Source organism: Cibotium barometz, chromosome 38 (genome assembly GCF_041138505.1).
Source record: "Cibotium barometz isolate CiBa-2024 chromosome 38, ASM4113850v1, whole genome shotgun sequence".
In the NCBI taxonomy this organism is placed as follows: domain Eukaryota; kingdom Viridiplantae; phylum Streptophyta; class Polypodiopsida; order Cyatheales; family Cibotiaceae; genus Cibotium; species Cibotium barometz.
In genome coordinates, this window is record NC_141083.1 from 36,345,013 (window position 1) to 36,360,385 (window position 15,373).

Here is a 15,373-nt window from a genome sequence, read left to right on the forward strand (position 1 = left end):
AGTCTGTCCTAGCTTTTGTCACACTGTTTGTTCCACTGCAAAACCCCTAGTTTTCTCACAGCCATCAAAATGGATAGTATGATGATTAATGAGGAGCCCAGAGGCTCTGAGAAAGGGAGTGCAGACGGATCTGTGCAGTTTAACGGATCTCTGCACACAAAATGCAGAGATCCTTCTGCCACCTTACCCGTTTGAAGAAGCAAGCATTCTTGGCCAAGTGTGAATCGAAATTGTATCGCCTTTTTTTGAGTGTGGATAGCTCAGAATCTTGGCACATCTTCGAGGACAAGAAGCCACTCACACCCACCATAGATGCTCTCACATGGGAGACTTATGCATGCCATCTATATGACATCCGAAATAAGCTTCACTTAACTTCTCACATTCCATGCCCCACATTGCATAGTTGCATTCCGTACTCGTACTCAATCTTGTTATGTACATAACATCATGTAGGAGGAAGACGGTGAGTTATCGTGACATACAAGGAGGATGGCTTTTTTTCTTCCTAGACAACCAATACCATTGTCCCCACCCATAAAGCAGCAGACCCCACGGACCCTAATAACTACTGGACCATCATGATTGGCCACACCTTGGCCAAGATCTACAAGGCAGTTTTGGAGGCTGAGATTGGCTCCTTGATAAAGAGACAATGTTAGAGGGCCATAGGTCAGATTGGGTTCAGGAGGAACTACTCGACATTGGATAATATCTTCACTCTCAGGAGCATTATTGAGGAGGTGAGGGCATGTTGGCAGTGAGCATTGTTTTGTGGACTTCTGAAAGGCCTTTGATTCAATCCTGAGATCATGCCTTTTAGGCTGTTTGCAGGAGCTCCATTTCCCACTAGATATGATGTGGTGTGGGATGGCATTATACGAGTTAGTGGCTAGTCGGGTATGGGCACTAGAACTTAGAAGGCCTTTTGGATGAGGGAAGTAGAACTAACGGGGTCAAACATGGCTGCCCACTCTCTCCGACACTATTTGGGCTATACATTGATGAGGTTTTAGAGTTCATTGAAAGATTGGGAGGCACAAGCTCATGGTTAGCTGAGATGATGATAACTATTCTCTTGTATGGAGTTGTCATAGTCCTCATTTTGGATTTAGTTGAGGAATTGTAGAGACATTTGGATGCACTGCAGGATCTTTTGTAGACATCTATGTCATGGGCAGTGGTGTATGAACAGTCTAGGACCAGCCGGGGCACTTTTCCCCTCTATAGGAGGTCTTTTCCCCGTGCATAGGAACACACTCTATCTCACTTTTGGGAGTGTATGTGAAGTGACTTTTGTACTTTAGGTCACTCTCACTTATATTCATAGTTGCCAGGCGTTTCATGAAACGTGTTTCATAAACGTTTCAGAAAAGTTTCATAAACGTTTCATTCATTTTCCAGAAGTTTCAAAAACGTTTCATACAAACAGGGGGGGTACAGGCCTCAAAAGGTTTAATATGTTAAAAATATGTTGCCTTCCCTGCAAAACAATATTAAACATGCATCATTTACACATTAAAACATGTTTACAAGCTAAAACTAAAGAATCTGGGTGACCCAGTTATAGTTACAGTGGGCATCCAACGGAGTCACTGACCAATTGGCATAAATAAACTAGCAACATCAAGAATCAAGATCTGGATTTCATCATCAATAATGGCAACTACTCAATAATGGCACTCAAAGTGATCACAAAAAGTTTGAATCCTGAGCTGATACAAAAAAAGTAAACTGAAGTCTGCAATACACAAAGTAAAGCACGTTGAAGCCTGATAGATGCAATCATGCATGAATGATGACAAATAGTAAACTAGAGGAGCTGATTTGTGCAAGGCAGGAGCTCCTTCAATCAGTTTCCTAGTCGCCTGTAGACGTTTTTTTTTTCGAAAAACATGCTCTCTGGATAGAAAACGTTGAAAAACGTAGGTTTTCCTAGGCAGCATGAAAGAAACACGTTTCATTCCAATGAAGCTTTTATGAAACATTTCGTTTCATTCAGATGAAATGAAACGTGTTTCATTGCAACTATGCTTATATTTTTTCTAGCATTGTGGTACACTCAATTAATATAGAGTATTGTGCCTCCTTGTTCATGATTGCTTCACTGTGTGTGCCTATGTTTTGTATTTGCTGCGCAAATCCTAACCATAATCCCAACATTTGGTATCAGAGCCCAAGGTTCAGCTTGCCTTGTCTCAGCCCGCACTCAACGGTACATGCGTGAAGTCGCACCTGATTGTACATGTGCACAAAGCCGTACCTGCTGTTTGTACACCTTGCGCCTACCATCCATACACCTGCAAGAGCCGTACTCGTGCATAAACCTGTCCACCTGCTGCTCTATGCGCCGCTTGCTACCCAACACACCCTGCTAGCTCCATGTTGGCAGGTTCAACAGTCGTATAGGTCCACGTCAGTAGGTGTACACCTATCCCCCTAAATCTGTCCGCAAATGATGAGATCTCATCTATGTACAGCCCAAACAGTGTAGGAGAAAGTGGGCAGCCCTGTTTGACCCCAATTCTACTACTTATATCCCCTAAGATCCATCCTAGTGCCATCAGCCCCCATATCATGTATGATGAAAAATTAAGCTCCTGTAGGTGATCTACAACTCCGGATCAAGGGACAGTCAAAAACCTTCGGAAATCCACAAAACAGCAATACACCCGTTGCTTCCCTGCCCTCGCCTCCTCAATAATGGATTAGAGAGTAAAGACATGATCTACCGTACAGTGGTTCCTTCTGAAGCCTAAATGCCTAAGTGCATCAAAGGGAGGAGTCACACACACACGAGCTTAGTCATACATGAGATGCATACCAAGTTATATCATTCAGACATATCTGTTAAGTGTCATGATGACTTAGCAGACATTGCAAGGGCTGTGATTTTGGGTTGAGAAAGGATAATCTATAATCCTTCTACACAACTGTTATTATGTACATACGAGACATGCGTGCACCATATTGTTGCTACTCCTGTGTCACAATGAGTCAACACTCGTGTATGTCACGATGACTCCCCGCCCTCCTATACGATGTTCTGTGCATACAAGATATGCATGCACCATAATCTTGCTCCTCTTGTATGTCATGAAGACTCACCGTCTTCATGTACATATAAGACATGCATGCATATTATCACCACTTCTCTTTTATGTCATGATGACTAACCGTCATGGCCGCTCGATAACCATTACAATTCCACAACATTCTACAAAAGTAAAAACAATAGATTATATATGCCAATGAAACAGTACCTGTGAACAACGCTGAGAACATTGTAGCATCCCTCGACTGCAGGAACATGTAGCTCACCATTGCCATCTCCAACAACAACGCGTAAAGCTCTTGCATCATAGATATGATCTACTGCAACGCCTTTCCTTTTCATCTGCACCATTGGATAAAGTAAGGTATCACATGCTCCAAGGAAAATGAGAGCAAGTTGGATTTCAGCAGGGTTCAAGTAAATTCTCACAGACTTGAAAAATTATCAATCTTAATCAAATGAATTATGACCACTTTGCCAGCCTTAAATTGGAATTAAAACAGAATCTGATGGGTATAATGCAAGCTTTTACAGGATACCCTCTTCACAATGGGCAAGGGGGGTAATGGCATTTATATAAGCCCTGGATTGCTTTTTTGCCTGGATTGGACTAAGTTAAAGATGGAAAGTGTTTTCCCTTCATTTAGTTCTGAGGAGTGTGGGCTGGGCAGCCAGCCTTTGCCCATTCAATACATTTGTTGCCAAGTTGTCCAAAACTGCCCCAAAATCTGCTACACACAGGTAGCTCTTCTTGTAGGCAAATGCTGCCCTCCAGCGTTCATGAAACCTTGCTGATAGTGTGTGCCACTCTCCCACTAGAACTGCAACCGACCGCAGCTGCATGGCTTCCTAAAAAGATCTCAGAAATGGCAGTAACTCTTCTTTAAAGTGATTCTCATCAAACTAGACTCCCTAACAAACAGTGTATTCTTTGAACTACAGGATGTACTGCACATCCCCCCTTCCCCTTATTGCAAAATGACCTTTACTTAATCAACACCCCTTAAAGACCTCTATTAAGGATCATCTTTTTTTTTTGCAGAAAGAAGACTTCTATTAAATGACTAGACCATACAAAATCACAGCTAGAAGCCGGAACAAAAAGCCTCATCCTAGAATGTAGGATGATGTCAACCAATATGGGGCACAAAGGTGCCAAGACAGTCCTGTGGGGCTCAAAGAGAAAAAGATCCCATGATCTCACTCCCTCATGAAAGCAGTTCACATTAGCTTGTATAGATCTCAATGGTCCTTGTATACGAGCCCATGTGGCCATAAGAGTGTGAATAATATCTCCCCATGTGGCCATAAGAGTGTGAATAATACCTCCCCATATAGTACAAATGCACTGAGTGTTGTATATCTGAATGCCCTCAATAGCCTCTGTGCATCTAGCCCTCCAAATCTGCCGAGCTGTGATACTAGCAATGAGCTCCCAACTAGTATCAATCCTCTACATAGGTGGTCTATACTATGTATGAGGAATATCCAATTGTCACATGCACCCATGCACTAAGGTGCTATGTGTGACACACTCACACATCATCAGTGCTATACATTTGTACAAAATTGTACCTTTTCAGGGATTATTTGTCATAGGCCGTGACCCCATTGTGAGCCCTAGTCCAAGGACATGTCAGGCACGAGCTACATAGGTCTTTCCAAGCCTTAGGTGTCAGTGTGTGTCACTTAACCCACTTGGAGAACAAAGCATGTAGGTCGTGGCCTATGAGACCTTGCGATTCACGGTGTGGAATTGCAACGGAGCCCTTAGAACAGATGCAGGATACTTTGAGGATACTTTCAGACACAGTGATATTGCTATGTATACGGAGACCCATCAGTGCACAAACAAGAGGCTTCCTGACGTGAGGGGTTATAGATGGGAATCAGTTTTCCGCCCTCAGCCACACACAGTGGGAGGTACCAGAGGATCTGGAGGAGTGGCAATACTTTTCAAGGAGGACCTTCGTGACAAAATACATGTGGTTCATAGAGATGCAGATGCGAGGTACATGTGGGTCCGAATATGCGGCTCCGCGAGCTATATGTGGCGGTATGCTACTTTCCCCCAGCCCACTCCAGGTTTGCACCATCAGGAGAGTCGCCCTATACACCACTATATGATGATATCATGAGGTTTGCCAGCATGGGAGATGTATTACTATTGGGAGACTTTAATGCACGTACATGCACAAAGCAAACAGAGCTGTATGATACTCAAGAGGCTATGTACCAGGAGATCACAGCAGAGGATGTAGGGTTACAGAGATTAGCACAGCATGAGGGGGAGATTACAGATTATGGCAAGCATTTTCTCACACTAGGGAGTGCACATGGGTTGGTCATATACAATGGCTTATCGAGATGGCAAGGATCAGATGCTCTCACACACTGGAACTCTAAAGGGGGAGCGAGCACATTGGACTACTTGATGGGATCTCCTTCATTGATACCTGATGTGCGGGGTTTCACGATTTCCAGTCGGCCCATTGGCATAGCAACCGATCATGCATACCTGAGTTTCACACTAGTAGGTAGATCCCCGAGAGATGGGCCAGCCCCTCATCTACCTAGATACCCAAGATATTAAATTACACGTGAGACAGTTGGGGTTTACAGAGATGCAATATCTGATGGCTTGTTCGCTTTAGACCCTCATAGCCCTCTCGGCGAGATCACGAGAGGATTGGCGGGTGTACTACATGCATCCGCGTCATATGCGTTTCCCTGCACTATGATCCCTTCCACCCACCCCCGCAGCATTGCCCCACAGAACAGTTGGTATGATGATGAGTGTCGTGAGACACGAGCACAGCTACAACGTGAGATTGCCATTGGGACTCACACGCATAGACAGGCCAGGATGATCTTTCGACGCCTTGTGCGGAGGAAGAAACGAGCCTATCTAACTAAGCTAGAGGAGGAGATCTACCAACTCTTCCGGGGGAAGGACAGCATGAGGGCATGGAAGATGTTTCAGGAGAGACAGCCTGGTACTCCGATTACTATACCTGAGGCATGGCATACTTATGCTAGAGAGCTATATGATGCACCAGGGCAGCCCCCCACCCCCCCTCCACTGGGAGCTAGACCGGCTAGCAGCACCTTTTTTACTATGCGGATGGTGCTAGATGCGATAGACAGGTTACTGAATGGAAAGGCATAGGATCATGATGGGTTAGTTGGAGAGCACTTCTCATATGCACGCGACACTTTGGCTCCGCTCATCGTACATGTGTTTAATCGTGCCATTTGTGAGGGTTTCCCGGCAAGCTAGACAGAGCGTATCATTGTACCTCTCTTTAAGAGTGGGGACCCCATGGTACCAGGCAACTACAGAACAATCATGATTGGTCATTACTTGGCCAAACTATACAGCTCTATATTGGAGTCGGAGCTGAGCTGCTGGGCAGAGAGGCATGGTCATCGAGCACATGGACAGGCCGGCTTCAGGAGAGGATTTACTACCTTAGATCACATACTGACACTTCGGACACTTATTGAAGAGGGCAAGGCACAGAAGAGAAGGATATACTACTGCTTTGTGGACTTCCGCAAAGCCTTCGATACCGTACCGCGTGCTAGGCTTATGCACAGATTGCATGACATTGAGGTACCCAAGGATATGCAGTGGCAGATATATGCTTTGTATGAGTTTGTGACAGGCAGAGTTCGGCTCCAAGCGGACTATCCAATATGGTGACCAGCACGATAGGGGTGAAGCAGGGATGCCCGCTATCGCCCAAGATCTTTGGACTGTACATTGATACGGTCTCTAATTATGTAGACAGATTGGGAGGCCCAGGGGCATGCCTGGCAGGGGTGTTGATACCCATCTTGTTATATGCTGATGATATTGTTCTAATCTCAGACTCTCCGGAGGGATTACAGAGACACCTCGATCCATTACAGGCTTTCTGTGCGGATAGAGATCTAACAGTGAACCTTGGGAAAACCAAGGTTATGGTGTTTAACACCACACAAGCATGGGTGACGAGATCAGAGCCTCAGTTCACTTTCCGAGGGGAGCCAGTTGAGTACGTCAGGTCATATGTCTACTTGGTAGTTACTTTCACAGGACCGCGTTTCTCCCTGAAGGAGGCAGCAGCAGCTAGATTAGCTCGAGGGCATGCAACCTTGGGGCCACTTGAGAGGCAATGTGCACACATACAATTTCAGAAGCCACGCACCAAATTGTGGCTATTTGATACGCTTGTCACACCGACCCTCCTGTACGGAGCTCCAATTTGGGGGCCCAGCATACATCACAGATCTCAGAGAGGGACGGATGAGGGATGGAGGTAAATGGAGAGACCACTGATTATGATGATTGTCCACATGATTCGGAGAAAATCATCAGTACCACATGAGATTGTTTGGGCTGAGCTAGGTGCCGCACCAGTAGTAGTGACCGAGGCCCTATTCCAGGCAGTTACCTTTTTACAGCGGCTATGGGAGCTCCCTCAGCAGAGGTACTCCTGATTGGCATTGACCTCATCCATACAGTTGGCAGAGGATGGAGATACTCATTGCTGGTACACTCAGATGAGATCATGGTTTGACCTACATGGTTTGTGGATAGAGGCACTACCACCCTTTCAGTACAATCTGGATTGTCCATTTTTGGATCTCACCCGCTCAGAGCAAAACCGCGTGATCAGGATGGATATCATCAGAGTGGACACAGAGAGGACATGGAATAGCCCCCTTGACCCCTTAGGCACGAAAATGGCTCATTACAAGAGCCATTTCTACACCTCTCACCAGATGATTTTATCACCTTCCCAGCGTACATGGATGTACACCTATCACATGGGATACGTTGTGCCATTGGACATATCCGGACCTCATCACACCAATTGCGGATTGAGACAGGGCGATATGTGCATCAGATCTTGGATGACCGCATTTGTCAACTATGCTACCAGGAGGCAAAGACAGAGGAGCACTACATTTGCCGATGTACAGTCTATTATGAGATCCGAGGGAGATATCATTGCCTCTTCTGAGAGGGTTTTGGGCCGTTACGCAAGGTCATGGAGTTTGAGGATCAGAGATGCCTGGGATTGTTCCTACTTGAGCTCAGGAGACACAGAGAGACCCTCTTGGCAGACAGGAGACCAAGCCATGTACCTAGACAGAGGACCCTGACAGATTTCTTCGGCACCAGCACCAGCAACCCAGCCCACACACCTCCTGATACCTTCTCCATTGGGCCATCAGGGCACCGACCACGCTCCCAGGGAGTCACCACTGATAGAGCAGTCATCTTATGTCGTGCTCGTCGGCCACGCCCACCTGGATCCCGACCACGGCATCCTCACCATCGCCAGATCAGAGCCATTATTGCTCGGCATCGGAGGCGCCTACCTCGCTTCTACAACCTCTCCATTCTAGACAGCCCCATGGCAGAGATACTTGATCTAAGGAGAGGGCAACACTTCAACTGATCAGCATACATGGATCTACCTGATATACATTTTCCAGTATTTTCTACTCAGTATCATCTCGAAGTCTTACAATTCTGTTTTTATAACTGTAAAACAATCAGTTCATTGTACTTTTTAGTCTCATTTAGTTGTTCTCTTTGATGAGACACCAACTTCAGATGTACTCTCAGTTTTGGTCTCATAGGCCATTATGGCCTCTTAGAGACGTTAATATATCATTTCATTTCATTTCTCCGTTCACGAGACAGGGCTCAAGGACTGCATCTTCCCATCCATTCGCCAAGGCGATAGAGATCTTCTGCCAAGCATCTAGAGCGCAGATCAACTAGCACAAGTCGTGTGGATTTTGGGTTGGCTCATCACCTGCCCTGACTTGGCGTCCAATTGAGGCTTTTCAATGGATCACGAGGGGCACTCCAGTTCATTATCTTGGATGCCAGGTGGGCATCGATATTTCCCTGAAGAAGCAACAGCAATCCCTCTTCTTCAGAGCATTTGGAAGAAGCTTTTATACTAGAGTTCTACCAGGCTTTCTTTAGCTGGCCGGGTTGTGGTGGCGAACTAGGTTCTTCTCACCATTATATGGTACATCACCTCCTGTTGGGCCTTCTCTCGGGCTTCCATTGGTCAGGTTCAACAGTTGGTCCACAACTTTCTGTGGGTTGGCAGCGATGGGAGGCCTGCAAGGGCCAAGTTGGACTGGAGAGTGATTATCCAGCCGCGACACAAAGGGGGCATGGGCATCATCAACCCCTCCATTCAGAGCCGTGCCCTTTTGGGCAAGTTGATTGTTCGTGGCCTTCTTCCGGGCGGCGAGCCCTAGAAGGACTTTCTCCTGGCTAGGATCTCCGCTCGCACCCCAATTCAGGGAGGCCCTTGTTCCCTAAGTACTAGATGGGTTTTCACGGAGATGCGCGCTCGTGGCTTTAGCCCTGCATTTGAGGGCAGATTTGCAGCCAGTCTCTTGCGTGTTTGGGATCATCTCAAGCCGTCCCTTCAGCAATCAGCTCATGTTGCCTCCAAGGAGCATCTCTGACAGGCTCTGATCTGGAAACCCCTGGTCCATCTACCCAGTGACCCTCCTCCCCCACAATGGTTGGGAGTGTTCACCAGGCATGATATACCCTTGGAGTCCATGGCGCAAATAAGAGCTCCGCCTTACTCACCTTCTCTATTAGACCTCATGGAAGATTGGAGAGAGCAAAGCCACCATAGAGGATTTCAGGGGATGCACTCTGCAAGGGTGATTGGTTTCCATGCGCATGAGTGACACATTGACCCTCCATTGGCCAAGGTGGCCACAGAGAGACTCTAGCGTTTGTGGGTTTGGGAGGGCCTGCCTCCCACGCATCTCCAATAAGACCCAGGGGAGCGGACATGGCATGATCCAAATGACAGACTCCTGGTACACCCTTTTTTTGCATACACCGCACAGCTAGGTCATATGATCCAAATGCCAAAGGTTGAGGGCACTCCAGTAGAACAGGCCTAGGGCTCCCACCGCAGTTTCTCTCAGATTTTTGGAAGCGGTTGTGGGATAGTTTTCAACCACAGAAGATCACTCTCTTTCTATGGCAGCTAGCACACACGAGCTTGGCACTTGGCACTTGGCACTTGGCTGGCCACTGGAGGAAGGCCAGAAGTCAGTCTGAGGTGTGGCCATCACTAGGAGTCCCAGCGTCACTGTCTTTGGGATTGCCCAAAGGCTCAGCACGTTTGGCAACCGATTCTCTGCATCTTTACTATGGATCGGGCCCCCTCCCGCACTCTTACTTGGGGCACTGTTGCTTGGACCATCATGTCATATAAGGAAGAGGGTGGGGGATTATCCCTTCAAGTCTCTCACCTTCGTTCCTTTGCAATACTAATCCCAGCTCCTACTACTCACTGGACTCTAGGTTCAGAGATGGGAGATTTGCAACGGTATGGCCGCTTGGCATATCTGGAGAGCTCGATGCAGCAAAGCCATCGAAGGCACCCTTACTCCATCCAAAGCATCTGGCTTGATATCATTCATACCCTCCGTGGACAGTGGGAGAAGCTTCAAGGTAGTTCACACCGCATGCGGAAGTGTCAGGGGGCCTTTCTGAGGATCTGGCAGCCCAGTCCCTTGATATCATTTATACCCTCCGTGGACAGTGGGAGAAGCTTCAAGGTAGTTCACACCGCATGCGAAAGTGGCGGTCCAACACAAAGATCTGCCAAAAGGCGTCTGAGCCATACACACTCAATGGTCACTGTAAATACTTGATGGTAAATGAAGGATAAGGGCTCACACAGAAGCCACAATTCAACAAGCGATTCTAAATAAAGCCAATGGAAATATAAAAACACCTAAACCTGGTATGTTTAAAAGATCATAAGTAGACCAAGTACAACTGCTCAATGACTTGAACATATCAAAAATACGTAATGTAAAACACTTTAGCGTAAGACAACCAGCTTTGCAAAAATCTCTGGCATAATACCTTGCTGTAAGTGCTGTACAAACTCTTTAAGCGTCCTGAAAGAGTGACCTCCATCCCTGGTATATAGCTGCAGAGAAAAATACACCACACGACATAAAAATCCGGTACTAAGACCAAGAAGTTTTCTTATAGACTAACAACTACAAGGTTCTGGGGACATACAAAAAAACAAACTGTGTTTTATGTCTTGATCACTTGTGCTTCAATGATACCATACAAAGGTATTGATTTTGTTCTAAGAGGTCATCAAACGACTTCTGGCATCACATATAACTATAGTCGGCATGTTACAGCTGAAAAATGGGGGTTATCCTGTTGCAATGGGGGTTGTGCCAGGAATGCTATTCAGGGAGCATAGTGAGCCTGCTCATGAGCCAAATCATCTCTCTCCTTGTGTGCTTTGGATTCCAAAGGGGGCTGCTGTCAAGCCTCCTATGAGGAGCTAGCAAAGGGGTTGACATCAAAATCATTGCCCTTAAGGGCCCACTTAGGGGTCCTATGAGGGAAGTCTCAGTCCTGAAGAGGATGTGGAGGAGGGCATCGTTGTGAGGAGGGGATGTGGCCCAACTGGGAGCTGGAGAGCACCTAGTATTTTTTCTGCAGTGGGTCCTAAAAATGTGATTTGTTCACTCTTCAATGCGGCCAAAATCTCCTATTAATCCTGTTGTAAAGAATCACAGCAGTGTGTGGCTGTACTCAGATTTGCTCCCGGAATAGGGGAGTGGTTGTACAATGTCCGTCAAAGAAAATAGTATAATACACAGCCACTGTCTGCTATTCCTCTGCCTAGCCTCCCCTATCCTTTTCCATTTGTGGGGGTGGTTGAAGGGGGACACGGGAGAACACTATTAAGAGTGCCATTACATGCACGACCCCAAAAAGGGAACAAGAGAGTGTCCATAGGGAGGACTGACCACATAAGCCCAACGTGACATTGATGGATGTCAAGTACAAGTGGATACAGGTTGCAATCAGAGGTTCTAAGCGGCAACATCTACCCTTTTGACTCTTTGGATTTTGCAAAGAGAGATTCGGTGATCCATCTAAGCAGATGCTCTAGCTGATGGGGACACTTCAGTAACTTCTGAAAGGGAGGTACCAAAAGAGTTCAGTAAGAGGTTTCTCAACCCGTGCTTTTACAAGAGGATTCTCAAAACTGGCCGGTACTTCATCGCGAGTTGCTTCACCAGTGGCAGGTACTTCATCAAGCGTTGATCCGATGCTTCCCCAGAAGATTTACTTGCTTGTTCTTGCATTGGCGAGTGGCGGGCCTGACGTTAACTTTAGAACAAGACTATTCATCAAATTTCATGGTGTCCAAAACATTGGCTCAGAGCCAACTTGAGTTTGTCAATTCTTTCATTCAGTACCCATTTAGAAGCCGCAGTCTTAGTGCGGGAGAATGTGACATACCTCACTCTATGTGGCCACCCTCCGTCGCAAACAGGCTGCCTAGGGCAGACAGCAGGACATAGGAACACTTGGACATCAAATTTTGGAGCAAGAGAATTTAGCAGCAATCGTGGGGGCAGTGAAAAACGGTGCAAATGGGCCAGAAAGATTTTAAAAAGCACCTCCAACCTAGGATATGTTTGGGCCAAGAGATATAGCCTTGAAAATGATCCTAATGGGAGCCTTTTTACAGTTAAAACAGGGAGAAAAGAGCTGGTCGACTGCCTGTGAATTGTTTAAATCTTTCCGTTACTCTCTCATATTCTCTAGCACTCTAGAGATATAGCCTTGAAAATGATCCTAATGGGAGTCTTTTTACGGTTAAAATAGGGAGAAAAGAGCTGGTCGACTGCCTGTGAATTGTGTAAATCTTTCCGCTACTCTTTCTCATACTCTAGCACTCTAAATGGATAGGCCTTACAGCACATGGGAGAAAGACATGTATAGGCTACAGATAGCTGTGTGCACAGAGCACGCAACTCTACTGAAGGAACACACAAGCAGTCGGGGGACCGCACTTCAGATACGATTACAAACCATCATAATAATTAGTTTCACCCGTCCACAAAGTTGTATGTGCATATGGTTGAGTGCAGTTATACCAATATATGTATACACATTTGCTCCATATTTACATAAATAGGTATGTTGACACAAACTCACATATCATGCATATGTACCCAAACAAAAAGACCAGGCAGTAGCGGATGTTGAAGGCAAAAGATAGCCAAAAAGATGGTTTGGATTGGTGGCTAGAATGGGCATAGCTGTGCATAACGGATTGCAATCAGCTGCAAGTGGGCACCAACAATATCGAAACAATCATATATCAGAGTTTTTATTAGTATTTGCACACATACTACTTTACACAATAGTATGTGTGCAAATACTAATAAAAGGCATTTTTAGATCTAAGAAAATCACAAAAAAATAGTCTTTCCTTTTACATGATACCCGACCCCAAGGAAGGAGGAGGGAGGGAGTGCATCTGCAATCATGCCAAAATAACCTTTTGTGACCTGAAATAACTTACGATGTAGAAATTAGCAACTCCCTTTCCAAAGCTTCTTCACAGGCAGCAAGAGAGGCAAGTGCAACTTCAGCATCTTGCATTATTTTTGTCTTTTTCCTTCCATATGAACCTGATTTTGTGAGCATTCCAAGCATGTAACGTCGTTTCTCGCGATCTTCTAGCACATCAAAGGGGATCACAGATTCAAGAAGTTCCTGTAACAACCGTCCGCACAAAGTCATCAAAGATCTAGCACATCTAGATGGAAAGAGAAAACATTAATGTCTAGAAAAGGACCACATGGAGGAGAGAGTGGGTGTAAATGTGGGTGTGAGCATAGTGTTTGTGTCTCTTGAACATGCGTGTTTGTGTTGTGTGTGCATGTGCATGTGCATGTGCTTGGACATGTTGCAGGTTTTTTGTGTGCACAGGTGTGGGTGTGGGTGTGGGTGTGGGTATGTTGCCCGTGCTGTACATGCGCAGGCATGGGTATGCCGCAGGTGTGCATGTGGAGGTGCGGGAATGGGGTGTGGCTGGTATTGTGCTTGCATGAGCATGGGTGTGTGTTAACAGTATTGAACTGTGCGCAACAATCGCAATATGAAAAACTCAAAGGGTCTATATGAGAGAGAGAGAGAGAGAGAGAGAGAGAGAGTTGTATTAACGTCTTCAAAAAGCCAAAATGACCTATGAGACCAAAAGCTTACATCATATCCATGAGGTACATCATCCTGGGTACAAAATAGTAATAAAGAAAGATAACAAAAATCTAGAACTATAAAATCTGATCTAGGTACATGAGCAGAGAGCTCTCATATCACCCTAATACATCCCTCATGGGCCGTTGTGACACGGTGCTCAAGGTGGTAATAGTGAGCTAGCGCGAGACAGTCCTGCGATGATGGGAGATGATGGCCCAGATCCTCCTGTGGTGGCGTGGCCGTGGGCAAGGGCCATGGGGTCTGGGGCGTCGAGCTCTGCATAACTCAGTGGCTCTGTCGAGTGCCACACCTCTCGGCCGAGCTCCTGCACTAGCCGGTGGTCTGGGTATGATGGGTGGATCGGCCCTCAGAGTGCTGGTATGGAGGAAGTCGGTGAGAGCTCTCTGTGCTGGTCCTCGAGCAAGTACAGCTGATCTAGATCTCACTGAGGACTCCCTATGTCTACGGAGCTCTAGAAGAAAAAGTCCCAGGCATCTCTGATCCGGAAAGTCCATGATCATGGAAAGTGGTCCGAACCTAGCTCGGAAGAGGCAATGGAACCTCCCCCGAATCTCATAGTATACAGGGCATCGGCATATGTAATGATCCTCTGTCTCCGGCTCTGTGTGATAGAGCTGGCATATATTGTCCTCTGGTGCGGCCGCCCTAGTAGCAGTCTCCACTCTTAGCTGGTGGGACGAGGTGCAGAGAGAGAGAGAGAGAAGATATATTAAGCGTCTACTAAAGACCCATTGGCCTATGAGACCAAAGTGATACAATAATGATGCCCATGTCATATCTCATCATGGAACAGAAAATAAAATAGAAACAAACAAAACAGAGCTATCTCACTAGGGTGAGAGAGAGAGAGATATTAACTGTCTACTAAAGACCCAATGGGTCTATGAGACCAAAGTGATACAATAATGTTCATGGTGTATCCCACCATGGAGCGGAAAATAGAATAAAAAAGAAACAAATCAAAACTATCTCACTGCAGAGTGATACAAAACTGTCCACGAGAATCTCATCATGGAATACCAGGAACATGAAACATGAGAGGAGCATCAGCCCCCATAGATGGTATACCACTCTCCAAAATATCAAGCATGGGGCTAATGAGTATGGCTGAGGGCTACATCATGTGGAAAGGTAGCTCGATGGCGGTGGAGCATGTCCTAGATCTGGAGCTGATGAGTGGATCGTAGCTGTCGTCCTAGGGGTCAAGGTCG

General features: G+C 46.2%; 1 protein-coding gene across 1 annotated transcript in view; it reads right to left on the reverse strand.

Moving 5' to 3' along the window:
• LOC147616657 (uncharacterized) overlaps positions 1 to 15,373 on the reverse strand; it is a 108,504-nt gene that overhangs the window by 21,043 nt on the left and 72,088 nt on the right. Inside the window, exons 9-11 of the mRNA XM_086777725.1 lie at positions 13,462 to 13,655; positions 10,977 to 11,043; positions 3,264 to 3,397 (exon numbers count right to left, since the gene is read on the reverse strand). Coding sequence (XP_086633851.1) covers positions 3,264 to 3,397; positions 10,977 to 11,043; positions 13,462 to 13,655 — 395 coding nt within the window. The remainder of the gene's footprint in view (positions 1 to 3,263; positions 3,398 to 10,976; positions 11,044 to 13,461; positions 13,656 to 15,373) is intronic.